Source organism: Ornithodoros turicata, chromosome 2, assembly GCF_037126465.1.
Source record: "Ornithodoros turicata isolate Travis chromosome 2, ASM3712646v1, whole genome shotgun sequence".
In the NCBI taxonomy this organism is placed as follows: Eukaryota; Metazoa; Arthropoda; class Arachnida; order Ixodida; family Argasidae; genus Ornithodoros; species Ornithodoros turicata.
The window spans coordinates 140,794,913-140,822,447 of record NC_088202.1 but is presented as its reverse complement, the minus strand read 5'-3'; the positions used below and the strand labels follow the sequence as shown (position 1 = coordinate 140,822,447).

Below are 27,535 nucleotides of genomic sequence, written 5' to 3'. Positions count from 1 at the left end.
GGACGCAGCTATCCTCCCCCCGAGCGGATTCCGCTCGGTCTTCCACTTCACCCTTTCTTCTCCTCCTCTCCACCACCTTTCCCTTCCCGAGAAACATGCCGCCTAATCAGGCAGGCAGACCTCTCGGGTTCCTCCCAACGACACTCCTCCTCCTCCTCCTCCTCCTTACGATGGTCCCTGAAAGTGACGCCAACATTCAGTCCTACTCTTCTTTCAATAGGAGGCAGCAAACCAGTGCCCATTCGTGGAATCCAGCCCTCCCCTTTCCGATTTTTTTCCGTTTCAGTCTGTCTACCAACATCATGATGATGTTTCTCGGGTACAGCCGAGAAATTGGTGGTAGTCTGTAAAATAGAATGGATTTCAGCCAGGATTGTGTCCCATTCTGCTTACTTGATTTTGTACGAATTTTCTTAATTACAGACTAATGAATGAATTTCAGGTAAATAGCCATCTTGTTGTTACATACTCTCTTCTAGAGGATGTCCACTGCAGACGATAGCCCTAGAACTCAGCTGCAAAAACGACATCTGTGCTGTTGTCATAGCTTTTGGATACAAATTCTGTAGGGGTTAAATAAAATGCCCTGTATGGGAACACTCGCACGTGGATGGTGAAATACCTGCTGCGTGGTTGAACAGACACAGCATCCGTTCGTTGGTAGAGGGCTCGAATCCAACCGCCGCTTGTGCTGTCTTCGGGTTTCCCTTGAGTCTTTCAGCAGTGTTTCGTGACAGATGTAAAGACAGTTAATCCAGCTGTCAACATTATCATCATATTGCATTTAGGTACAACATATATGGACACATATATTAATTAATCTAATTCCTTTTGTCATTCCTATCATTTGAGCAGATCGGAGACCATATATTAGAACTGCAAGTTCCATGCAACACTTCCTTCCCGTACGTGTACGAGTCCTTCTCCTCCCAACTCGTGGTAGCGGTGGTGCCTCCGAGACAATCCACTGTGCACGGCTTCAGAGCTCACTACGACTCAGCGAAGGGGCTGCGTAAGTGCGGAGCAGGCTTCTCAAGCATAGGTTGAGAAGCCACTCATCACAAAGAACTCATTACGAGTTAAGTGACCGTGTGAACAATTCAACTAACTTAACAACGAAGATCTTCAGCCTCAAATGTAACTCGCAGTTAAAGAATTACTAAAAAGAAGAACGAGTTACTTCCAACTTCCACTTAGAAATGGTGTTTAGTGCCTCTGCTCCAAAATCAGCACTACATAGCTGTATGTTTAAGAGCTTGCATCAAGGTCACGACACCGTCCAGAACGACTTTTTAAGTCAGTACAGTTCAAGGTGCCCGTGCCATAACCTGCTACAGGTATCAAAGTTCCTAATCTCTTTTAGCTGACCACAGCTTCGCGTGTTCCTGTCTTTCACCATATGCAGGGGCCGGTCAAGTCATCTTCGAGCGATATCCACGTGATCATCCACTTTTCCACGTTATTCCTTTCAATGTGACCCTTCGTAGCAGATACAGAAGCTTAGTTATGTCATGGAGGTAGTAAGGCCACCGAAAACCACAAAAGGCAGTGGAGGTGCAAAAGCGAGCGCTGGTAAAAGCGTCACAAAATACGAGCGAAACCATAATACAACTTAAATGTCTACCGTGTAGTAGGGTACACCCTTTGGTGAAAGGGTGAATGCACGTGATCCAAGACTTCATTTTCTTACACGCACCATTTGCAGCATGCTACCAGACCCGCGAAGAGCCAAGCGGTACGCTCGTTCCGACAGCAGAAGCTCTGCAAGCTAGACCTTCCATGTGTACCTGGAGGTTCCTGCTCAAGCCCAATGTCACTCTAGCTTACACAGTCGTTGGCGCCAACGTCACAGCTCCTAATGTCCGCTGTAGACAAGAATACCTTGGGGGTGACGGTAAGTCTAGTCGTGTTGTGTGTAGTGTTGCAGTCTTGGTGCATGTGACGATGGTGTTCTGCGCAAAGTAATGTTAGCCTCATGAGTACATACGCTCTAAAAGGAGGGGTGGCGTCTGGTGTAATGTCTTAGTCGGCTCGCTATTGTTGGCCAAGCAGAACTGGCCATCGTCACGACTACAGAAAAAAAAAGAATGGATAGAGGATGAAGGGTGGAGATGCGTAGATATGGTGGAGATGGGTGGAGGGTGCATGAGTCAGTCGGGGAGTGCAAAGGGCTAGTGGGATCACTGGGAAGGACCCGCCTCTTGCAGAAAGAGAACAACTTTGCATGGCTTAGTGGAACATTTGGCATCTCTAAACGGATAACTTCAGTGCATTACATCCTATGTGCGAATCCTTGCGCCGAAAGCCTCTGACTAGAGGGGAAAGCAGGACATATGTCTTTTCTGTGACATTTAACGCACCTCCCAATTTCCACAAAAGGGCATATGCCGCCCAATGTCAGCACCAGGGAACTGAAGCATACGATAACGGATGACATCCTCAACATGTCGTGCCGGGTCCGCTTTTACATTGTGACGATGGTTCCTGCGTTCAAACACAGTTTCTATGCGTTCAATATTTCCAATGAAATGATTTGAGCTGCAAAGAAACTATTATGTAACATGAAACGTTCCACCATGATTTTAAATGGAAACCTCCACTTTTAGGGCCTTGCGCTTCTTGTAAAGTGGCAAACAAGGTGCACTTTGTCGCCGTTTCAAGTTTTCATAAAACTCTTTGTTAGTGGTGATGCACAAAGTCCTTTGCAAGAAAACAAGAAAAACAAAAGAAAACAAAGATCGTGAAGCATTACGTTTTTCTGTGGCGATACGTGAGGGCGGAGATATCGACGCCACCGCCGCTCTTTTGGCGATCACTTTCTGTTTCCAGCGGACGGCCGAGGTGAAATACCTGACATTACTGTAGTGCTGCATCCATGGTTCGAGCGGATGATGGGGTGACCAGACTTTAATGTGCAATGTGCTCCCTAAAGTCAATAACTTAAAAAGATTTTTATTAAAATATCTCTGTTAATTGGTCCCGTAATTGAGCGAAAAATTGGTTTCCTAGTAGCAGCCCCGTCGAGTAATGCCCATGCTAAAAGTAAAACCGCCGTAAGGTAACTCCCACTTTTATGAAAATTTGTTGCACATAAGAGGAAACACCCTGCATATAAATGAACACACTTTTGCAGATTGTGCTCTTTCAGCCTTCTAGCAAAACCCTATGCTTGAGGGAACACGAAGAAGGAGAATGCCACGTGCCCTCAACCTGGGGGGGGGGGGGGGGTTGCTACGTATTTGGATCCCCCCCAGCTAGCCGCAGTTCTCTTAGCAATCTGAAATCTTTTCCTTCCCGTTTCTCCTACGTAGCACGCTGTTCATGCCATAACTTGTAGACGATGCAGACTGAGTGGTGTAGGTGGTGAGTGGTGCAGATTGAGCAGACATGGGGTCGTTGAGACTACACAGGATCCTGTGTAACCTCTCTTTGGGCTTAAAAGCTGTGCAGATGCCAAGATGATTCAAGGCTTCAAAGGTTTCTTGCGTAGCCTACAAAAGTGTTACTGACATTCAAAATAATACACTGCGATTCATTTCATATCTGATGGTGGCACCCACATATACCTGGGCATCTAGTCACCTTTGTTTCCTTTCTCGCCGTGGTATGTGAAGCCAGTGCATGTACTGTAAACTCGGAAGTGAGGTATACTCGAAACACCCTTCAATAAGAACCCGTAAGCTTGGGAGTTCAAACTACAATGCTTTCGAGCGATATCCTCATGCTATGTTCACAATATTTTCATCGCTGGATATGCGGCGGTGCCATTTGCATGGAGACGTATCCTAAAGGGAACGGACTTCCCCACCTTTGTGCGAAGAGGTTTTTTACCCGTAATAAATGGCGGCGGCGGAACTTCCGACTTCTCTCTACATTATGCCACTTGGTCTACTTACCGCCGTGTTCCCGCTACAGGTACGCTCTTGCCCGTGCGGCACAGCGTGTCACAACTTGCTCATCAGGAGATAGAAATGTCATTCCTGCGTTCTCGTGCATGATATTCGACGTTACGACACGTGGAATTTCGTGACGCACAGGTCAAAGGAGAGAGATGATGCTTTCTGGACTGCATTATCTATTTGTAAATACTGTCGCTAGGGCTAGACGAATTGCATATTTTCATATTGGGAACTACGTTCTCTAATGGTTCTCCTTATTGGCTTCCCGCCAATAGACAACCGACATTCTCCAGCATCCATGCTGAGCGGAGCTGATCCAACGCTCGCTTTCCGCATGCCACGAAACACCTGTCGTCTGCATTAACTCATTGAATGCGACTCGATGTGGCTTTCTACAGCGCAGTGGCGTTACCGCTTGAGACAAGTTGACTCTCCCACCTGCTGCCACTGTGGTGCTTTGGAAGGTCTGGAGTACAGACTTCTTCATTGCCCACACTACCAACCTTCCCGAACCGCACTCTCCAGGGGTCTTAATCAGTTGGATTCCCGCCCCTTCTCTCTATCAAAGTTGCTTGGTCCCTGGCCCAAATCCAGCCCACAACACGCTGCCCTCAAACCTCTTTCGACCTTCTTGGACACAATATAGGACTTAGATCCGTATTGTGAAGGGACTAATTATTTTCCGTGTCACCACCAGCGATAACTTTGAGTATCGCCCCTGGAGATGAAACTCCCCATTCCTAACCTTAAAAGTGAAGTTGTTGACGTTCTGATGGAGCATGACAATTGAAAAACGTTCGAGCGAGCATCCTTTTATTTCGTGGGGTTGACGCGCTTCGTGAAACAGTTTCAGACGCAGTTTGCGAACGTGGCCAGAAGCAGCGAAGCGTGATGGAGTTCGGTGCCACGGAGCTGGTCTACGTTAAGAAGCATTTGCAGCCTTCAGGCGGGATCAACGCAACGTACAAAATTAATGGTAAGCATCTTTTTGTCACTGCGTATCTCTTAACCGTCACAGTGCAAATAGTGTACAACATCTAATTTCGCCAACAGCTAAGATAACACCACCTAGAGTACGGGTTGTTATCACAAAGACGTCAGCGAACACTGAGCGGGTTGTATAATGCTCAGTTTTTTTCACATTAGTGATCTAGACTATAATCTGTTACAGAGAAACATTCTATGTGAGGAAACATGCTGTCTGTATATTTCATTCATGATAGGAAACTGTTCCATGACCATCATCAGACGCCTAGATCCAACGACAAGAACGGCGAAAATTTTGTAGAAAGAACCAGAAAAGAACTATTAAATGCAAAGTAGCTTTAGATAGGAAGTTCAAGTGCTAAAATTCATTATATTTCCGCAATTTCTTAGTTAATTTCTAGTTTATTGCATATAAGTACCGGACACGATGTACCAGCACTCGAGGACTGCAAGGTATAGTCAGTCATGGAACACGAAGATTTTTGTAAGTTAGAATTATTTTTTGAAAGTGTCCACCTGCTTACTATTATTGAAACTTCTTTAGCTGCAAGGAATGCTGGACCACACACTACACAATTTATTTTGAATTGAACACAAGCCCGCACAAATTTGCGAAGTAGCTGGTTCTCAACAAATTACCGTTTTACCTTCACATCAGGTTAGCATCCATTCCGCACATGGGGTGAAATAGAGGGACTTGCACTAACTTGTCGTCATTTGCCATACTTCGCCATTTGATTCCCATGCTATTTCAGAATGTGGAGGGCGGGTCAGAGTGCAAGAAACTCCATCGTTCTTCACCTCTCCCGCGTACCCGGATCAGTATACTCGTAACACAGATTGTATGTGGGTACTCGAAACACCCGTGTGGGACGCACAAATCGAGGTAAGCCCATTCGACAGACCACCAGTCTGGCTAATGGTGCATAGCTATCAGTTGCAGAGGAAACTTTAATGTTTCTATTATGATTTGAACACTGAACACTGAAAAGTGAACACTGAAGAGTGAACACTGTAGAGTGCACGACAAATCGCATCTCTGTGTGTACTCTCGTGTGTACTCGTGTACTCTTGACAGAGAGAGAGAGGGGGGGAGGGTGGTGGTGGTGGTGGTGGTGGTGATAGGGCTTGCCGTTGTCGGCCTCACGTATGTGGGCAACGTCACGACTCACGCCCTGGGGGAGGGTGTAACGGCAGGATCGGCTCACCGTTGTTCACCACACAGAAGCGGGCGTTGTCAAGTCGTCGTCCTCTTAGCAGAGAGCTTCAACACGCAGGAAGCCAATTATTCCACAGAATAATACCGTGATAACTCGCTATTACTGGAAAGCGCGGGGCCTCAATTTTTTTTAACAATAACTGTCACGAGTGCCACAAAAAGACGTGTGCCTCTTATTTTGAACAGATAGGGAACGAGGGACGATATTTTTTCTGAATGGCCGTGGGCTAGAAGCGTGTTACTTGAGGTTATCCTCTGTCTAGAGTATAGGATACCATGGGACGCCCCGGATTACCTACCGACAGAAAGCTTCTAACGGGAAACCTCCTAACGCAGCTCAACTTTACAAGTTTCGAACTGGAAAACGACTGCTCCAAGGACTATGTGGACATCCTCAGTGGATTGCACGTCAGGTCGCCCAGCATCGACAAATATTGTGGTGCCAGGAGACCCCCTCTGCTTCGGGGCAGGCAATTCGTAGTCAACTTTCACTCGGATGGCGATGGTGCTGCCGCGGGATTCAACTTTACCGTGTCTCTCGCGGGACTGTGTAAGTTACCGGCCGATGTCACTCATACTGGTGATGCGGAACCCCATAAGCTCGAGGCCACCCAGAGATAGACAGTGTCGTTCTTTCGAAGATGCAAACTTGTGTAGAAGTAGTCATGGTTAGTGGTTGTGATGGATCCGCTTGCTGCAGTCGGGCAAGATGGGCGTCCTGGGCCGACTTCACAGCGAATTATCCCGACGTTTCTCTTAGGGCGTCCATAGCAACTTAGGTAGAGCACGAGCATTGGCTATGTGCCTTTCCTGCGAATCGCTGCCATTGATAAGGCAGTCTAGAAACGTGACTTGCGGACACGAGGCAGTGAGCCAAAGACGTCTATTGACTTAAGAGTGCACACAAGTACACTCTAAGTCTCGTAACAGATAAGTGCCTTCCAACCAGGGCTGCGGTGTTGCCACTCCGGAGTTGGAATGATTCCGGAATTATTCCAGATTTATCAGAGCCCGGAATTGAATTGGAATGGAGTGGCGGAAACTGCCCTAGGAACGGAATGGGAATGGAAGTAGGCACTTTTTCGCAGGAATGGAATTGGAATGGAATTGGAATGGTCTGGGCGCGCCGGTGGCTGCTGGGCTAGCCAGTACGTTTACCGGTCCATTTTCTTTTATTGATGGAATTCACGGAATGAAACGGGGTTGCCAAGCCCATTCCAGGAGTGAGAATTGGCCATAGCTTTTCATTCCGAAGGAATTGAAAGGAATGGAATTGGAATGGAATTGGTGGCACCATTCCGCAACCCTACTTTCAACTAGCCGGTTGATTTATTCTTTTTTTCGGAAACACAGCACTTGAATGTCCACGATACCTCTAAGTGCGCCGCGGTACCATGCAACGCCAGACGAGCAAACGGTTAAGACTACTTGCCTTCTCCCTTCCCGACCACGGAGAGAAGCTTGAGTACGAGGAGAAACAGAAAACACAAAAGCTTCGTGTGTGTGTGTTTTCTGTTCGTCCTCGTACTCACGCGTCTCTCCCGGAAGGGACAAGAACTCCCTGTAAGAGCCCAAAGAACAAAAGAACTCAACATGACTCAAAGAACATAATGTTGCCAACAAATCACTTTTTCTGTACTTCAGCAGGTACAGTTTGCTGCCCGACTACTGTACCAACTCGAAACTCATGTGCATACCGCATGGGTCCAACGCGGCTCCCATTTCATGCGACACTGATCCGTTAAATGACTTGAACAAACATATTCTTTTTCAGCAATAAATTAAAAGTAATGTAAATTTAACTGGTCCTCAGGAAATCGCACGGTATGACCACCGCCGCATGGCTGGCGGTCTTTGACATTTATTTCGCATATGAATACATCTAGCTCAAGAGCTGTACTCGTATTGGCTGACTTATATCACACGAAGAATCCCTTCCACGTTTCTAACCCTCACATTAAGACGGAAAGCTTGGGATTTGTTGAGCCTGTCCACCGCCAGGTTTCTCAAACATTACAGAAAGTACGGAGTCAGCTAAAATTTTGCGTTCTAACTGCCGGTGCTGTGGGACCTTCGAAGCGCCGAACATACGGAGATTTAAGCAGCGTGTCTCGTAGAATCAAAAACGAATGCTGTATTACGTTACGAATTTTTGATATAATGAATACCTTTCTCCTTCCTTTTTTTTTCCTGCACAGCTTGTGGAGGTTTCATTCACATACAAAGCCAGGTTGCGATACGGACACCCAGGTACCCATCAGCCTACCCAGCCAACACCGAATGCGAGTGGGTGCTCGGCGGTCAAAGGGGCCATCGTGTCAACATCACATTTAGAGGTCGCTTCGATATTCAGCAATCTACCAGCTGTGCCAGGGACTATATTCAGGTAGGCAATAACTGTTCCCAAGGATCGCAGGGTCGTAAGAAGTCCGTCTCCGCAGGATGCACCAGCTGAAGTTCGAAGGATCGGTACATTTACAATTGTATAAGAAAGAAAAAAAAAAGGCGTGTGCTACACCCAGTCAAAAATGACTCGACATACTTTGAAGCGGCTTTATCCCCTTACAGGATTCTATCATTTAGGATATGGGCTGCCTTTCCCTATACGTGGTTACCAGACAGGGACATATTTAATGGTGAACTTTGCAAGTGGTTTTCGTGCCGGTGTGGGTTGGGTGTGAAGACGAACGAAGAACGAAAGGAACAAATGAGACGCGACCCACGTTTCATAGAAGCAACCAGTGCAACATGCACACTCAAGCTAGTGTAAGATTTTTTCCATTTTTTCTTTCTGTTTCTTTTTTTTTTCTTTTCAGTTTTTTGTTCCACCATAGCTAAGAGTGTAATTTTCAAAAGTTTGGAATGTGTCCGCAAGTTTTCGTGTCCGAGGCGTAGTGCGGATACCATACCAGTCAATACGCACGTTCGAAGTTAGAACTAATATGAAAACCCCGTAAAAAAAAAGGAAAAAAAAGAGAAAACCGCTACGATATCAACACCAGGTATTCTGCCCTATATCTAGGCATGAAAGCGGAATAGTCTAGGCCCCCACAGACTCAGTTCAAAGAGGCTGCCCCCCCTTCCTCCCTTTCCCTCATCTACCGACACCATTGAAAGATCGCGTACACTGAACTACGGAATATCCCGTAAAATACCGTGTGCCTTGAAAGTACAGAACCGGCTACACGGCGAAGCAGCTTTTCGTTTTCGTAAGTGATCCTGATTAAAAAAAAAAAAAAACGAAAAGACAGAGAGAGAGAAAAAAAAGAAGAAGACATGTACCGAAGCAACCCCTGGCAAAGATACAGCCGTTTACTATTTGACCGCAGTGTTCTCCTACAATGATGCGCCATGTTCCTTAAAGTTAAAGTCCTCATCGAGGGATCATCACGCAGCCAATGGGGAATGGGGAAACAATTACAGGTTCTAGTCCCCTGGATTGTATAATTACTCCCCGTTCTGGTCGCCGTGCGCTACGAATAGTCCCTAAATTTCTCGTAAACCCGTGAATTTAGTCCCGAAACGAAAGGTTTTGGCACTCTACTTAGGCGCCAAAAATACTTAAATTACAGCTTTCGTTCTTTCTTTTTTTTCTTTCTTTCTTTTCTTTTTTTTTTTCGAGTCTTGGAAGGGAAGACTACGATGGCTGCCGAGTACTCAGAACTACTGTTACGTTTCGGGCCAAGAAGGCCTGCCGGTCCAAATCTATAGTTTAAGCAGGCCCAAACCTATAGTTTGGGACAGTCTGCTGGAGTTGAATAAAACGTCAAAGTCGCTCTGTAGAGGAGGTGGTGTCCCTCTACATGAGTCCTGACCGGCGATGATGGAATGTCCCAGCGGGCAGATGGTCGTGGCCTCACGCTAGGACGGTGCCGGTAGAACTGCCGTGCCAGCGCCGTAGCGCGTGGCAGCAGAGGCACGTCTTCGTCATCACACACGGGCCGCCACAGCTCCGTCAGAAAGCTCCTCCGCCGAGTCAATTTCTTTGGCTTTTCTTTTTTTTTTTTTTTTCCTGCCCGGCATAGAGCCAAAACATTTATTGCTTCTGCGTGCATACGTGTTGCGGAACAACATATATTTTTTTCAAAAGGAAATCGATGATGGTGTCCGGACCATCGTGCCTCAGTTGAGACATCCATCGTTGCGCTTGGGACGACGCTGGTTTGGGCCAAGTGTCGCAAGCAAAGACGGCACAAATCGCACGGGCATGAGAGTCGACTGGGAACGAGGGGAGTTCCTCTGAAAAACAGTGTTAAGCCCAGTGATGGCCAGTAGTTAACTACATGTAGTTAAACTAGTAGTTAAACTACCTGATTGTAGTTAAAAAGTAGTTATCAACTACTTGCAGAAATGTAGTGTGCAACTACTAGTTAAACTACTATTTCTAGTAGTTGACTACAGTAGTTAGGTTACTGCAGACGCCAACTACTTCCGATTTTGCCGCAAGCTTTACCGCATGACTGTGCTTCCGACTTTTACCTTGAGCTACTTGTTTGATGAGAACGGAGGTGCAGAGCAATTGTGTCATGCATGTGCACTAAATTTTCACTTTTATCACTGCTTGTGATTCATATTTAGGCGTCTAAGAACGCTATAGTATGGGATTGGTGTTGATGGACAACGTTAAGTAGTTATAGATGTAGTTAAACTACACTGCAGTAGTTAAAGAAGTAGTCTTAACTACCTCCACTGAAAAGTAGTTGAACTACTAGTTAAACTACTCCATCGCAAAGTAGTTAGTAGTTATAGTTAAACTACTGTAGAAGTAGTTAGTGGCCATCACTGGTTAAGCCTACCTTCCTTCTTGTTAAAATTTATTAAATTCGTGATATAATGTTGGCATGGAACTTTTCATTCGTGTTTCATTTCTCCTAATGGCTGACCGATGTTGTTTTTGCTACCTCCCTACTGACAACGGCATCCAGTCGGGGCGAGAGGGAAGAGCGAATGCCATTCGGCGCGTGTATTGTCATTTGGTTCGATCGTGTAACACAAAACGAATGTCATTCAATTTGCCGTGTGATAGGGGAATAACTCGCTCGCATTTCCCAGCACTTCTATATGACTCCTTGAAAATTCGTTCGTGATGTTTTGTAATCTTGCTTTTACTAGATTTTCAACGACGTAGACGGATCTTGGACGTCCACCGTGAAGTACTGTGGCTTGACTAACCCGCCAACGTTTCTGAGCACTTCCCATAGAGCTAGGCTCCTTTTCCGTTCCGATGCAAGCATTCAGGGTGATGGATTCGAAGCTATCGCTGCCTTAGGTCAGTCTTTCTCCCTTTGTTTTTCGCCCCTTTAACCTTTGCGCGCGTGTGTGTGTGCGCGTGCGTGCGCGTCATGATGTTAGGGTCGCGGGAACGCTTCGCATGTCCAACACAGCCTGTGCCAAAGCGAACCGTACGCGCCGGGAGGGAGATTAGCGTAATTAATATCCGAAAGGAAACCGTTATTGCGTCCAAACATTGCTTTACGCACCATCACTCATTAGGTACACAAATGAAGTCAGACAAATGAAGATGAGATGCAATCCACCTGGTCCTGTCCAACACCTTTGCTACCGAATGACACTATCTGATATTTTTGTCAACCGATTAATGAACGTGGAGCACAAATTTTTAATGTTTTGTCCTAATTACCAACTTCATCGTTCGCACGCGTCGACACGAAATATTCCGATGGAAACAAAAACGAGATCGGAGTGCTAAACCATATTGGGCCCCACAGCATGGGAGTGTCCTCTTTCTATTCACGTACATGTTTTCATGTCGCAGCTTGCGGAGACAATTACACGGATCCCATGGGAGACATCACGTCACCACGCTATCCGAATGAGTACGGAGGGAACCTCAACTGCGACTACATCATCGTCGTTCCACAAGGATCCCACGTCGAAATTGCATTTGATCCACAGTTCGACATAGAACGTAAGCTCTTTATGCTTTCCCATTTCTTCACGACGGAGACCGAGATCCTGTGGAGAGCCGGATCCTACTGGACGAGCCTCTGTATGGTGCTGACATCTATCGCCGATCGCTATAGATCGCTACGTTGATGTGCTTCGGAGGGTGAACTTTATTTGACCGGATACAAGCGGGTTGTGACAATGTGGATCGTTGCATCATACGGGGCTTTTTATTTTACTCCTCTAGAGGAATTTAATGAGACAATTACGAGAACATCGTGGATGTCGTCTACGCAGTTGAGTTCTACGGCCAGGCGGACATGTAACTACAAGGTGACTAATTACTTCAAATTCATTCATGAACCCTTTTATTTTTGGTAATTTAGGGGGCAAAAGCGAGGTACCAGAATGGGAGACAATTCTTGTTTAAAGTCATTCTATCCTTTTCAAATTCTTGAAACGAACGCAAGCCTTGAAATATCCATCGCGGAATTTCACTATGCAAATGAGACGAAACCAAACCATCGCGCCCCAGGAGCGCATCAACTTCACCGACGGAGACTTACGCGGATTGCCGAGGATTGCAGAATTGCCGGAGAATCCTCCAACGAGGATTGCCTCCCATTCTGCTATCTCACATTTCCTCAAAATCCCTTAATTAAAAAAGCTAATTAATAAATTTCAGTTAATTAGTCATTTCGTAGTTGCACAGTTTTTGCGAGAGGATGTCTGCCTGGCCGTATAACTCAATTGCAGAAACGCCATCTATTTAGTCTCTTATAGCTTTTTTTGTTAAACAGAATATTTAAAGGATTTGAAAAGCTCCTTGTACTTGGGCATTGTAGGAAAACAAAAAGAACGACTTCTCTACTTGCCGTATTTGAGAAGATACAAACCCTTGATCACACTTCTGCGTTCAGCTCTGACGTCAGCGATGCGAGATCATCGACCGCTCCTATTGGTTATCGTTAGCACGTCGCCTCTCCCGCAGCTTCTCCCTGTCGGACGCGCCTTGTGTTGATTGTGTTATTTTGATAAATTTGTTGCATAAATGCCACTGATGGAGTTGAACCCCTTTCCTTGAATGGGGTTTTCGCGAACTCTTTGATTCTTTTGTTTCCCCTGTCATATTTCCAGACTACTTTCTAGGAACCCCACTATGTATCCTTCTCTGTCCACAGCTTTTTCTTCCTCTCTGAGGTCCAGGCCTGCGATACCTCGTGTGGTGCGGGCCTGGTCCTCCCTCACCCTCCTTCCTTTTTAGAATGTAATGTCGGATGCGCCTGCCGCGATGTCACATAGTTTGCGTATTCGCGAACCAAGCAAATTTTCTACGCATCTCTTACGGCATTTGCTGTAAACAAAATGGAAGCCCATCTGAATGCAAATGAATGTTTTTTACATTTATATGGAGCGACGCGCGAAAAAAGTGTCACAACTCCGTTAATCCCTCTTTCCTGTCTCGTTGACTGACGCGTCTTCTATGCCACCACTCGGTCACAGAACGGGAAGACTGCCGTTACGATAGCCTCACATTGTACGAGGGACCGACGGACAGTTCTCGTCAGCTTCTACGTACCTGTGGGAAGGAGGCTCCTGGAAACCTTACGATGTCTTCATCCGTCCTCGTGCGCTTCAAGACCGACTGGAGCGTCGCTGGCAAGGGATTTGCCTTGTCCTACCGGGTGCTCAGTAAGTTCCTTTCCCAGCCACCGTTCTTCTGAGTAGGTCTGAGCGTTTGTACTGAATTTTGCCATGCAATTAAGGAGTCTCGCTACCTTCCCTCCTCCATATCCTCTCCTTCGTGATCGTTTCTAGGAGAAACCACGCGTCCAAGACTTATGTATAATGCATACTTCCAAGGTTTATGGCTTCGGGGAAAGTACTCTTGACATAGAATATGCCCTGTTAGCTCCAGTGCGTACCGTACCAAACCGTCCTCGAATCGAGGGTGTCCTTTCCCGCTCGTGCACCAATCTCTTCCTTGGAAAAATTGGAGAGTGCGAAATGAAGGATTACAAATACGGTTAACGAAGTCACTCCCGCCGAGGCGACTTCTTGCAATGTGATGGACCAGATTGGTCTCCGCTTGCCCTCTTGAGTCCATGGTATCCGTAGCGTAGTTCCCGTGGTGCGCCCTGGTGGCACTTTCAGCGAAGATAATCCACGGTGAACTTACACTTACTCACGAATTTACATTTGCGTCGCTTGTCACACAAAAAAGTAAAAGCACGCATTGCGACTCCAACAGCGAAGTTTTTGCGTTTCAGTGCATGTCATGCCTTTCCTGAGCACTGCGCGTGCAAAAAGCCCCTGTCTTTTCTGCCCTCCATACAGGGTGCAAGGAACTGATGTTGCGTAGTGTAAGCCCTTAAATGCCGAAACCAAGAACGGAACTCAGAGGCGCAAGTGCGGTAACATGGCGGGTCATCTAGTGCGACGGAGCGTTTTGCTATTGGTGTTTTATATACCATGAAAGTTGTACGTAATGTATATAGGGGGCATCGTGTGCTAAGCTGGCGTGAGTCGCTCTTTTGGGAACGTTTGGCGATTGGGAGGAGTCGACTCTAAGGCGGACTCATGTGATCAAGTCAACGTTCGCTTCCGGAGAGTTGACTAAATCGTTGCAAAATTGTTCTGTTTTTTTTCCCTTTGCTTTGCTCCCACGCTTTAAGGATGTAATGCACTAGGGGCAGTGTGCAGAACATGCTAGCGAGCGACAAAGCCATTATATTAATTCGCGTGGGTCTGGAAAACTGCAGTAAGTTTGTCGAATTTGTTGTTTGCAATCATTCCCCATACCGTTACTGTATGGAGTGACATCATTTTGGCCCAAAATATCGCGGGCGGGTGTGCCGAGAAAAGCGATCTTGTTCCCATAGACTCCAATTTGAAAAGTTGAAAAGTTGACAAACTTTAATTCACCAAAAATCAGTGGATCGCCATCAGACCTTCAAAAATATGTCATTTCCTAGATAAACTCGAGGGAAACACGCTTGTACCTGTCTCGTGTAGAAATCTGACGAGGTTTACGAGAACCCTGCGAACGAAAATCCCCCGTAGACTTTCTTAAGACGTGAGTCCGCCGTAATGCACGTCGTCATTTAACAGCACACCAAGGGCGGCGTAAATGCCGGTGCCGCCATTTTGGACGAGAGCTATCACTCACCGGAAATCAGGTCCCCCAAGGTCGCCATTTTCCCATGTATTTGTTCCTATCCCGATGCGTGCAATGCCGGAGGCCGCCCTTAGATACCCCATTGTTACCAGACGTTGGCTTGCGTGGATTGTAGCGCGCTAAAGATCCAGTTGAAGCACAGTCCAAGCCAGGCCAAGTCACCGAAGGAGAAATGGACGACTGCAGCGCCTGCGGCGCCTGGTACGACAGCTACGCTATGTGATGCACGCAGCCGTGCACTAGATCCTTCCGATCGCTCAACACGTTTAAAAACGGGACCAAAAAGTGAAACACGACAGAGAAAGTTGTTATACGCGTTTTATTTGGACATATAAAGACTAGATTCATTCGCAGAAACAACAAAAACATTTTGCCGCTAAACTTAGCGCGCTGAAGTGATCCGGAATGGCAACAGTGGGGTATCTAGTGGCGGCCTTCTTCGTTGCACGCTTTTCCGAGGTGAGTTTGGGGGACCTGCTGGAAATCTCTTCGAATCGCATGAACCGGCTTGCATTCGAGAAAATTGTGAGGATAGCGATGACTAGTCCGCTGTCACAACGAGTTCCATTCCCGTGGCGTGGCGTCTAATGACGCTTATACGGAAAAGTCGGTCTGCTGCCGGAAAGGGCGGAAAAGTGTATATCCGGCTTTAGTGCCCGGATAGACCTGTTTCTGCGGGCCAGTTGGCGCGAGCGAGCAGCAACATCACAACTACAATATATATGCACCACGCTGTAGTTGGCGATGAAAGAAGGAAGTCACATATCCTGGATTACCGGTCCAGGGCTCTTACCAAAATTGAGCTAAGCTGTGCATGCCTCTCTGTGTATTTGTCCCTTCTATGTGTTCCAGGCTCAGAAAATCAATTCCCTTCACGATGCAGCTTAGCAGACGACGCGGCACTTTGAAATACGTGGTCTCGATTTGTTCGCATCTGGGAAGACGCACCGCTTTCCTTGTTTTGTAGCTGTCGCTGGCGTCATACCGTTTGAAGAACCATGCAGAACCCGCGGATGAAACCACCTACTGTCGGATCCGCGGCCGCTTGGGCCCGAAATGGCACTCTGGAAAATTCACTGCAAAGCCCTATACCGGGAAAGGACTGTCCTATCCCGTCGGCAAAAGAACAAAAATAGAGAATCAAAGAATGACCTGAGTTGGCATTTATGTCGCGTTTGGCATATGAACATCAAGCAAAGCTACACAATCTGGGTAAAAAAAAACGAATCACGTTCCTGCGTCTCGCACGTATGTCGTGTGGGAGCGCAGAAAGTTGGGCTAGTTGGTGAGACAGCATACTGCAGATGGTGGGACGCGGAAGACAGGGACTGAAGGAAGCACACAAACACAAACGCTTGTGTTTGTGTGCTTCCTTCAGTCCCTGTCTTCCGCGTCCCACCATCTGCAGTATGCTGTCGTGTGGGAGCGATAAAATACAAGCTGTTTCGTGTCATTATCTATTGGATACGAGACGCACAGTACCTTGTGTCTGTACTTGATCTCTATTGTCCTCTACAAGAAATACGTTTTTCTTGCAGCCTGTGGTGGCAACCTCACTGGACCCATTGGTACCTTTGGAACTGAGCCGAATAACTTTCGAAGTGAATGTGTGTGGTACATTACTGTGGATCCAGGTCATGCCGTCGAAATACGGTGCGGTGCGTTCAGTTGCTAAGGTATTCCGAAGTGTGTGATAGTATTGGACCAACAAAATGGGCGTATCCATCCCATTTTCAACAAATCAGGAGGCAGAGCCCTGTGGTTCAGAAGGACTAATGGCTCCTTGCCGCGTTATGTGGTGAAACTCTCTTTTTAAGGCGTAATCACTTCTTCAGAAACGTATGGGCGATTTTCGTTCGCACAGGACACTTGGACGCTCTGAACGATCATCATAACATTGGTACTGCGTGTTTTCTTAACTTTTCTCTAGTCAATGACGTCTTTTTTAGAGGACAATGTTGAGTCGTTAATTTTTAATTAATTAAAGTTTGGTGCTTCTCGAACATGTGCTGTCATCTCGATAGAATGTCGCACACTGAAATATTTGCGAATTCGGCCTCAATTCAAATCAACAAATAACCCTGGAATTCTACACAATGTGTCATTGACTAGGGCAAAGCAAGGAGAACACGCCAGTACTTCTGTTCTGACGCTATTTTTACGCCGTTTCTGAGCGCTGTGCGAACAAACGTTCTCTGTTGACTTGCGCAGAAGTGATTCAGAAGATCAGTGAGAACCGCCGCTGCCTGACTTTTGCGACAACTGCTATACTTCCATCTGTCAACATTTTTTTCTTCCCGTCTAAGCAAGCCCTCTGTGCAGATACTTGTTCTGCGGCATCTCTGCTCTTCTGTGTAATAAGCTTCCTTCGCGCACTCTGAAAACAGGATACCTCCTTCAGAACCAACCGTTGTTCAAGATGGTATCGTCTGCTTTCCTGATTTGTTGAAAGTGAGAGGCCGTTTCTGGCTGCTGTGGCAGCTTATTAGCTTTGATACGTTCGCCTTCGGTGCTGTGCAACGTTATGTCCGAGTGTGCACAAGAGGAAGGCACGCATACTACGACATACATTGACAGACATGCAACTGCATCGAGATGACAATCGCGATTATGCGAAACTAGCGGTGTTTACATGGATACTATGTCGACTAAACAGTCCAGTCTACTGATCGTCAAAGTCGACTGGCGGCGGTTTACATGCGGACGACTAAGGCGCCTAAGAGCTCGACGGAAATTCAATCGACCGATCTTCGACTGAAGCGCCACCCTCATCTATTGACCCATGGCCTTATAATTAGGACATATTGCATACAAACTTCTTATCGTGTATGTTATTTACATCTGAAATACTTCTGTAGCCTTTCTGCGAACCCTCATTCGATGAATAGACTACCGGCATTACCATTCTTTCGGTCGAACTGCGGAAAACTCTGGCAACAAGTACGGATAGTTTTGGGAACACAACGGCCGCGGATCTGCGAAAGCTATGGACGAAGTTGTTTTGGTTTTCCTGCTGCTTGCACAGCAAAGCGAGTTTCTTACCATGATCAGCTTGTTACTGATCCGTCACATCGCAGCGATGATGATTCTGGTGCACCAGCACAACCAAAAGGTGCAGCGCATACTGTTTGCGACGCCCGACGATACGAGGACGACGCCAGTCTGCACACTCGGAGAATGGGCAGCTCCGCACTGTAAGGTGTGTGGCGAACTGTGCCGCTGCAGTATAATTTTCTATGGCGCCTGCTTGCCTTATGTTACTTCCCGTTTTCCTTTATTTTCCGTATGGGGCCATGTTTCGGAAGATGGCGTCTATCGGCAGCGATGGGACAAGGAAAAACTTGTAGGACGCTGTAATGGTTACCTGTTGCGCATTTATTGTATTGTAGTATTTTGCTTTTCGCGTGTACTGTTGAACATCTGAACCGCATGACGCTCAAGATAGTGCATTAATGTTCGATTAAAACTACCTAGCCTGCTCGTCTGCAAACTCCTAACATGCAAACTTTGTGAAGCTTACTCGAGTGCAGCTGTGCCATATTTGTTGCATTTCTATCAAAAGTTAATCTAATAAATAAATTTTCTTTATATATATTTCTAGCAAAGGTACAAAAAACGCTGCGAAGTGTTACGAAACGGACAGCGGAGGGACAAACAAACAACGAGTGCCTGTCCGTTTTGTAACACTTCGCAGCGTTTTTTGCATCTTTGCCATGGAATACCAACTAGCCCAACAGTCTTCGTTATTTGCATTTCTAGCAATCAAAATATTGCTGCTAGGAAGGCAGCAGGTACTAAGTGCTGCTAATACACAACAAAGCTCAGCAATCTATTGCTCATGCTTCTGTTTTTCATGCACCACCAGACAAACCCAATTAACCTGGACTGTACCTCTTCAGACCTGCAAGTCATAGGGCGTGCAAGACGGCGCATATGGATGTGGACTCGTCCATACGCTTGGTGGGAAAACCTTGTGGCCACCGGTAGCCCGTGCCAGTGGAAGGAGAGCTTCAGGATTTCGAGGGCAACTTTTGTACGACTGGTTGCCCTTGTAAGGCCACACATGTCTCCCGCTCTAAACCGGGTCAGAACGCCAGCGCCAACTGACAAGCGGGTTGCCATAGCACTGTACAAGCTAGCCAGCTGTGGTGAATCACGCCGTGCTGCATCACTGTTTGACGTACATAAATCGACTGTCCACAATTGTGTGTACCTGTTTCGCTACACTTTGCGGAAGCACCTTCTGAGCCAGTTCATCCGCATGCCTGACCATGATGAAGCAACTGTGATCGCACAGCGCTTCCTGCTGAAGTGTGGCATACCGCAGGTGATCGATCGGTGCAGTTGACGGTACCCACATTCCTGTTCTCCCTCCATCGGTGGGCTATGTCAACAGGAAGGGTCCCTAGTATTACAAGCTGTTGTGGATGACAGAATGAGGTTTGCCTATGTCATTTTTTTAGCCCATTCACAACACTTGTACAAGTTTCATCGACTGCCATTATAACTTGTACAAGTGCTAGTTTCACCAAACATACTGATTTGACCCATAAATTCACACAGGGAACGCTTTGCAGGTTCCGCAACATCTATTGTGCACTGCCAGGGTCCGCTCATGATGCCTCTGTGCTGAAGTCCTCAAGGCTGTACACAGACAACAGTCGACTTATTCCACGAGTATATATCACCAGCTATAATTTGTAGTTGTTATTTGCAAAAGTGAACGAGACGTACCAATTTAGATGGGGCAGCACTTGCTTTCAAAAATGATCACATTATATTCACATAGAGAACCACTAAAAAGTATAAACTTTCTGAACGTGCAGGTGCTCAGAGACGTTAGCGGAACCCTGGTTCCATATGTGATACTTGGGGACCCGGCATAAGCCGTTTCCCCAGACTGGATGGCTCACGGCAGAGCAGGAACTGTTCAACGAGCGCCTGAGTGCAGGCAGGGTTATTGTGGAACATGCCTTTGGACGGCTGAAGAGCATGTGGCGCTGCGTTATGAAGCACACAGACACCAACTACAAGTTTGTACCAACACTTGTAGCAGCAGTCTGTGTGCTCTATAACATTTCGCGAGGAAAGCAACGAGGGCATCAGCCCAAGGTAACACATTGTAGATTCTCATCTATGCTAGGGTTGTTGTATGCTAGGGTGTTTGTAGAGTTATGTTTTGTAGAGTCTTCACAATTATATGCACATATTATTTCCATTAGCTGGGCTGCAGATATGCAGGACTTAGAACGAACCTTCCCTCAGCCAACACGCCAGTCCCAGGCAGATGGAGGCAATGCAGCCGTGCGGGATGCCCTGTGTGCCTACACAGCAGCCCATCTGCTTTAAGGTGAGCACTGCGTTTGTCCTCCTCCCTGATAATAGCAGAAGACAAGTAAGCACACAGTAGATCAATGAATGGGCATGGCGTGCCTGAATGCTACAAATTCTATATTGGTCGTGCATCAGGGGACCCAGGTGACGTTCTTCATAGCGACGAGTCTTGTATTTATAATGGCAAAGTCCAGGTACCTGATTACATATCGGTTTTGCGAGGTGAAGTATAAATGTGCTGATGTGCTGGAAATGAATTGATTACATGCAGCTAAAAGGTAGGAAAATGATACAATTTATCTTACATGTACGTTAGGATATGTTTAAGGGCATTCTTTAAAGGCACACACAGACACTACAAACTTGCACAATACACAATTTATACAAGCATTGCTTCATACTTTTACAATATACTACACAGTGTTTCACGAAGGGCCCCCGGTCGAATAATTTGTGAACAGGTGGTGCCATCGAAGATCTTTTTAGTAAAGATCCTTGGGAGTGAACTTAGAATTGAACTTATGAATCCTTGGGCCATGAATTGGGTGGTGATCAGCTCATTTGCATACGCTGAACAATTAAATAAACATCCTATCTTTAAAATATACTTCGCAAGATTATGGAACCTCTCTTTTACGTACCGAGGCCTTCAGCGAAAAATATTCCAAGAAAAACAAAACCTCAACAACACAGTGATTTTGCTGAGTAATTAAGAGTTTTCGGTTTACATATTTCTTGCACAGAGCAGTGCACCAATCTGCTCCATGGATCACCCACACTATCTCTCCTATGCTACGACGGAACCGTGCAAGAAATATGTGGACCGAAACAGATTAATGGCTCGAAAAAAAATCACAGAGTTGACGAGTTTATTTTCTTTGAATATTTTTCACTGAAGGCACCGCTACGTCAAACAGAGGCTCCGTAATCGTGCAAAGTAAAATTTAAAATTTACAATGTGTATTTGTTTAGTGAGCGTATGCAAACGAGCCGCTCACTACTCTGTTCATGGTCGATGGCCCAAAGATCCTTACAAAAGAGAAAGTTCTTCAGTGGCGCCACCTGTTAACTAACTGTCTCTCGTGTTGTGGAGTGTAGAAGTGTTTGTATAAGTGAAGCTTGCTGCTGTTGAAAAGTCATTAGCGTCTGTGTGCAATTTTGCAAAAACTGATTGTTAAGGTCTGCTACCATTTTGCCAAACTCCTGTCTTTCTTCATGCAGGAACTCGCATTGACGCCTGTGTGCCTCCTCCGTTCGCAATGCTGCTGCTCTTTCCGCTCTTTCTGCTGAGGGCTTCATTATCCTCTCCAGGCCATCCAGGAAGATGTCTTTCCTGCTGCGCTTTCTCGGACGTTCCTGCAGTTGAGGGCGGCCTCACGATGATAGCAAACGTTATGTATTGCAGAAGCTGTATGCGACATTTTTCATGATGAACTGTGAAACACAAAGCGACAGATGCCTTACCGTCACCAATAGGCGATGTCATCATGTTGGCTTCCTCTTCGAAGTCATCATCCAGATTTGTGGAGAAAGCAGAACATTCAGCGCTTGTGTTTGCCTCTGGGGTGACGAATTAAACATCTTATACAATGGCTTCCATGTTCCACCATTTACTGTAACAACACAACTCTGCAGGAAATGTAAAATCAAAATATCAAGAACTTAATTCACCTAGCATTGATGATTTGCTCTGTAAGCCCGTCTTCTGCCAAAGATATGGAATGTCAGCATGAGTCTCGACATGCACTACACATCCTACAAAACAAATACAAAGTGATATACTCGAACGCTCTGTCTCATGGGTTATGGCACAGTCGGCAGCAGCACTGTCCACTCCATTTTCTGCTGCTGTTGCCCTGGGTCTTCCGCCAAGAATGGCATCCATTTCTTGGAACCATTTCCAACATGACGGTGACTGACCGCTCCGACCCTGTTTAATTTTTTCCTAGTAGTAGTGTAGTAAATAGTAAAAGTAGATAGTAAATAAAAATTCAGCCATGTACCAATCATACGCCTCATCCCTTATATTTGCATACTACTCATACATCATTCCCCACACACTGAGGTATGGCATCGCAATTGTTGCGATGAAACACCTCGGCTTATCGTCATTGACGCAGTAGTAGTTGTTGAAACACTGCTTTCCGAACTCATTCAAAATGCCCGCGGTTTAGTGCCGCCCCGCCGCTATCGTACGCAGTTTACCTTAGCGAGAATGGCGGTGCGTTCATTTTGTATTGTCAGACAGGAAGATGCAATTGTACTTAAAAGCTTACCTCGTTATACTTCTGCTTCATGTTCTTCCAGTGGCTCCATATCTGCGTCCACGTGAAGTTACCAAAGCCGATGTCCACCATCCTCTGCTGTACCATTTCAAACGCATGTCTTATTTCACTGCCGCTTCGAGTCTAACAGCGACGCGACGTCCAGCTCCATAATTACGCACAGCATAAATCTGGTGCTGTCGTCGCCCCACACACATCGCTGTTGCCCCGAAGGGCCAGCCGCTACAACAGTAACGTCGGTAGCCACGCTGTTCTCAGGTGGAAGTAGACCTGTGCGCCGATGCCACTTTGACCGGCGGCGGCGTAGAGCCGGTTTCGCCACCGGCGGCGGCGGCGTCAGCGGCGCGAGCGCGTAAACGCGTAAAGGGCGGATCCCATAACCCGCGACAAGCGACAGCTACACGCGACAAGCGACAGCTACACGCGACAAGCAACAAATTCGGCGGCGGCACCCGTGCTCTCGCGACAAAAAAGCGGTGTCGCGGGTACAAAATCCTGCATCTGCTCCCCGTAGATATTTGTCGCTTGTCGCCAGTCACCGTTGCCCGGCGCGTGCCCAAAACTCGCTAGATTTGGCGGTATGTAGCCGGAGCGAACGACAATGCATAAGACGCGGGGAAAACAGCGTAGCGTGAGTGTCAAGTCACCGTTGTTTTAATGAAATTCCGAGATTGTAGGGGAAAGCAGCCGTTCGAATCGATGGTTATCGCGTATGACCAAAATCTATTGCACATTGTGTGGAAACGGATGGAACTGCAGCGCCACCACAGACAAATATATTATAACAAACTTAAGGTAGTATAAATTTCTTACGGTGTTTATCTTCCTGCGGCGTTTCAGTCGAAATTTTATGATGTTTTTGACAGATATGCCGCATAATCAATTGAAAAATACGAATTCTTCTCTCGCCAATATAGTTTTGTCGTCAGCTGCTGTCGCCTCACAAATGGATCGGGAAGCTGCTCCCGCGACAACGGCGACAGCGACAGAATCTGTAGCGTGTCGCTTGTCGCGTGTTATGGGATCCGCCCTTAAGCCGTTCACAAGCGTACGCAAGCGCTGGTGTCCTGCGAGGTGTATATTGTCTAGACTACAGTCGAAACCACATCCTCAAAAGGTTCCACTTTGCATTTGAAAAAAAGAAAAGGGGGTCTAACGGTAGATCTACTTCGATCACATTTTCACTAGAACAAGCCGTGAAAGCCCGTAATCTGTGCACAGTAACATGGTTGCACACGCGTTGTACTCTCAGAGGGAATTTTTACAGAGGGCTGTCATGCACAAAAATCAACCCGGCCAGCGGGGGGAGGAGGGGCAACGGCCCCCTTGCCACCCTAATACTACCTAATCTGCAGTATATCAACCTAATCAACCTAATACTACCACGAAAGAATGAAAACAACAACAATAATAATGAGAGTATAAGAGCCACAAAACTCGAGCGTTTCCTACACGTCTCCTTTTACCAATGTTTTGCATTCGTTCAGCAACGGTGAGAAGATTTTCATGTACCAACATACTCACTTATCGAATGGCTTATCTCCATCCTTCTCATTTGCGTTTGTCAGGCACTCCTCGCAGAAGAAATCAGTGCCAATCTTGCGCTTCTTGTCACCGTCTTGCAGAACAAAGGTGCCAAAGTAACGCCACACTGCGCTGGTTTTAAATGCACTTGAGTTCTTATCAGCAGAGAACAACGACACGCGCTTCAAAAACGGAGATCCAGTCTCTCATGCCATGACAGTTCAATACTCGCGAGGCCAAGACCGGCAGAGGTGCGCGAAACCACATCGACCTTCCCGCTCTGCAGCGGAACCGATCGGAGCACGGAACGCGCGCAGGATGTCGGCGCGCCGGGGTGGCGCCAGCGGCGGCGTCAGCGCGCGGAAAAATGGCGGTGCGCGGCGCGGCAGCACACAGGTCTAGGCACAGGGGTGGCATCCAATGTATTGCTCCGTAGACGAAAGCGTGCTGGGCGAACGCAATGCATCCTGGACAGGTCCTGGTCGCACGTCACAGCAAACGTCAAGGCACACGTGACCTTAAAGATGGCGGCGCCCGCGATCGGCGGCCAAACCGTTTGTAAACAGTGCGGTTGTTGTTTCTGGACGACGTTTTGGATGTTTTTCGATCACGGTAATTATTTTTATCCGATAATCTCGCAATAAAACGCGCAGTTTTACACATAAAGCCTCGTATTGTTGACAACTTCCAAAGATGTGATGACGACCGCGCGTTAAGACTTACCGAGCCGATGCGATGTACTTAAACTAAGGTGAAATGGGCTACCATGTTGCGGAAGAAGCACCACATAGTTTACGCTGGCAAAATACGGTCATCTCTTGGTGTTATCACGGCAAAAATATGTCGGTAAGCGGCAAAACGACATGTAAGCAAAGTCACATGACCTCAAAATGACGTTTTCTATGACGTGCGACCAGGACAAGATGGCAGTCTTGCCAAAAGCACCCGCTTGAGGGTAGTTACAACAATGGCGGGTTTGTGTCACCCCTGTGGGTCTAGGTGTGGGAGGTGGGTGGGCGTACGGTGTGGGATGGAGCACAAGAGATCCGGCAATGACGTACGGGAAGTCGCGTATTAAGTCGACTGGCGCGGTTTACATGTCGGAGTTCAAGCGACGCCTGTCATCTCAACTACCCGTCTCGAGCGACTCATTTCGACTGTGTCGACTTCGGTTTTAGGTCAATATATACCGATTTACATGCAGCGCATCAGTCGACTTGATTAGATAAGTCGACTTTTATCGTCTTCATGTAAACGCGCCTACTGGCGCCTAGTCGACGGGCTCCTAGTCTCCACAAGGAGTACAAAGAAGGTGCACCATCTCCAAGCGATAAAGTATGGTTTCTAATACCCTGATGAGCATGTCGTGTCCGCTGGGCTTCCGAAACGATAGGTGCGAAGTTAATATTGAAGCTGTACTAAAATACAAAGGATTGACTGAATGACTGGTGGTATAGGAATAATACAGTTAATTCTAATTCGAACTTAGGGAGTTTAAAAAGTCGTACCCAACTCACGGACGCGATGGCTGGTGAGGTGCATGAGGGCTGGGCGGAAGGAGCACGCGTGTGTCTCCCGCGCGCGCGTTGCATCCTGCATGAGTGCCACCTGTTGCGACTCGGACGCGGAAGATGATTTTAGTAGATGCTCTTTACGAGAGTTTTTACGTAACTTGAAAAACATATCTAGCATTGAGAAACAAAATTCAATATTGTACCATGAAAGGTAGAAGTCACTGACAAGGTGAGCCAGCTGTAGGGCTGCTGACTTTGTGAGGGACTTCCATCTTTCCTCGTTAATTTCTTAGGCACTTGAGGCTTCGTATCTATTTGCCCTTTCTATGTATTCCAGCCTCAGAACATCAACTGTCTCGTGTCGCCCAAAGCTGTATGTTGGTAAAAATGTGAAATATGCAAATTTCAATAGCGCGCGGTAGGTACCAAGAGACATGAGAAACAGGAGATGGGGTTCTGAATGGCGCTTTCGATGTGGATCGGTGTGGCATGCTAACGTTCTCCCTTAATGCAGTTTCCTCTCTTTGCGTGGAGGATGGGGAGGTTCACAAGCCGGGTGCACTTACGCCAACCTTGTCAACGGCATGCTTGTATATGACGGAAACAGGACCAGAAGCCAACTCTTGTACGCCTACTGCGGTCACCAAGACCAGTCACCCATCACAATCAGTACTAGCAACAGCGTCGTTGTTGTAGTCCAAACCAGGTTCATCCTGCGGGAACACTACCTTGGATTCAAGGCTCTCTACAGAGCCACACTCGGTGAGGCCTAGATTTCTTTCTTTTTTACCGTCTTCATATTTTCTCCACACAATGGGGACATGGCACTTAGCCACTGGAATGTAGGACTTTTGAGAACTCACATCTTAAGCTCTCATTGGTGAAATGGTAGATGTACGTGGTTGTTTTGCTCATGACTGAACGTAGCAATGGTGCTTAAGTGCTACTACGAAAAAAATATTGATTCGTATTATAAATCAACCTCACCAGAAGACTCAGTTTATAAAGTGATATACGATATAAAGTGATAAATGCGGTAATAAAATGCAGCATAGTTAGGGAATGACGTTTTCGGGTGCTATCAGGGGCTTTTGGTTCTCCTCTTGTTTTCTCTCTTATTCATTTCTTTTATATTTTTTTTGTGGGTAACCTACCAGGACTAATCCCCGAAGACCCCGCGACCTTTCTTCGTCTTCAGTGGAAACGTCATTTGAGGATATCACAGCGAATGGAAATGGCGAAGAGACCCGGTTTAACCAGAATTGGTCTGAGGTCGGTTCGGAGGAATAACAGGGCGGAATCGGGTTTAACCCTAAAAAGGCATTCTCTACGCATAGTGTACAAGATGCAAAATATAAATCCCGTCAATGAATGTAATGCACCTAATGAACGTAATGAACCCACGAGGACTCCATAGTTAGTTTCTCCGAGGGTAGTCATGTCAGTCAGTCTCCCAGAAACCGCTCGCGTCTCCACGCTCCGCCCCACGTTCGAAGGCCGTCGGCGGCTGTGTTGAGGAGACGGAAATGGAGCTCCGAAGAGGAACAATGTTGCCAGACGAGATTGGGCACCCCGAGACGTCGTATTTCTCAAAACTAGAAATTTAATTTACAATATAACATAAGATAAATATATGAAAAACGTCACATTGACAGATAAGGAGAATAGTGCGCATGTAGATTTCAACA

At 46.7% G+C, this 27,535-nt stretch overlaps 1 protein-coding gene across 1 annotated transcript in view; it reads left to right on the top strand.

Moving 5' to 3' along the window:
- The window catches only part of LOC135385101 (cubilin-like), a 129,939-nt gene that overhangs the window by 89,363 nt on the left and 13,041 nt on the right, over positions 1 to 27,535 (top strand). The window contains exons 49-59 of the mRNA XM_064614277.1: positions 856 to 1,012; positions 1,706 to 1,894; positions 4,747 to 4,875; positions 5,642 to 5,772; positions 6,442 to 6,655; positions 8,304 to 8,491; positions 11,218 to 11,374; positions 11,882 to 12,034; positions 13,516 to 13,704; positions 16,729 to 16,843; positions 26,362 to 26,609. Of these exons, the coding sequence (XP_064470347.1) occupies positions 856 to 1,012; positions 1,706 to 1,894; positions 4,747 to 4,875; positions 5,642 to 5,772; positions 6,442 to 6,655; positions 8,304 to 8,491; positions 11,218 to 11,374; positions 11,882 to 12,034; positions 13,516 to 13,704; positions 16,729 to 16,843; positions 26,362 to 26,609 (1,870 nt within the window). The remainder of the gene's footprint in view (positions 1 to 855; positions 1,013 to 1,705; positions 1,895 to 4,746; positions 4,876 to 5,641; positions 5,773 to 6,441; positions 6,656 to 8,303; positions 8,492 to 11,217; positions 11,375 to 11,881; positions 12,035 to 13,515; positions 13,705 to 16,728; positions 16,844 to 26,361; positions 26,610 to 27,535) is intronic.